Genomic DNA, 325 nt, shown 5'->3' with positions numbered 1-325 from the left:
AATAAAAGGGAAATAAAAGAATGAGAATCTCCAGTTCCATCAACAAATAATTATTGTTGTCGCCAAGTTTCACAAACGGCAGATAATTTTCCAGCATTTTATCCGCTCCAAATCCAAATGATCAATTTTACAATCAGGTTAGTCATCGTACGAGGCGTCCAGCGGTTGGGAGGTCACGAGAAGCCCTCTCTCCCACAGGCCACTTACGACTGCCATCTGGGAAAAAAAAGAGGAAAAATAATTTGCATTGCAAAGGTTCTTGTTAATTAGAGTGAAAAAAGTATAGAAAATAAGGTTGGATAATGTTGAAAACAGCTTTGTTGAT

The 325-nt window shown here is 37.8% G+C and overlaps 1 protein-coding gene across 2 annotated transcripts in view; it reads right to left on the bottom strand.

The window, feature by feature from the left end:
• Positions 1-325, bottom strand: part of LOC119594520 (ribosomal oxygenase 1-like) — an 11,285-nt gene continuing 10,960 nt past the window's right edge. Inside the window, exon 13 of one of the 2 annotated variants that reach the window (XM_037943554.1) lies at positions 1-216. In XM_037943554.1, the coding sequence (XP_037799482.1) occupies positions 139-216 (78 nt within the window). In that variant the 3' untranslated portion in view covers positions 1-138. The remainder of the gene's footprint in view (positions 217-325) is intronic. The other variant, XM_037943555.1, reaches the window with a different exon arrangement.

This window comes from Penaeus monodon, chromosome 34, assembly GCF_015228065.2.
Source record: "Penaeus monodon isolate SGIC_2016 chromosome 34, NSTDA_Pmon_1, whole genome shotgun sequence".
NCBI classification, from domain to species: domain Eukaryota; kingdom Metazoa; phylum Arthropoda; class Malacostraca; order Decapoda; family Penaeidae; genus Penaeus; species Penaeus monodon.
Note: the sequence above shows the minus strand (reverse complement) of the source record. Positions and strands in the feature narration are given on the sequence as shown.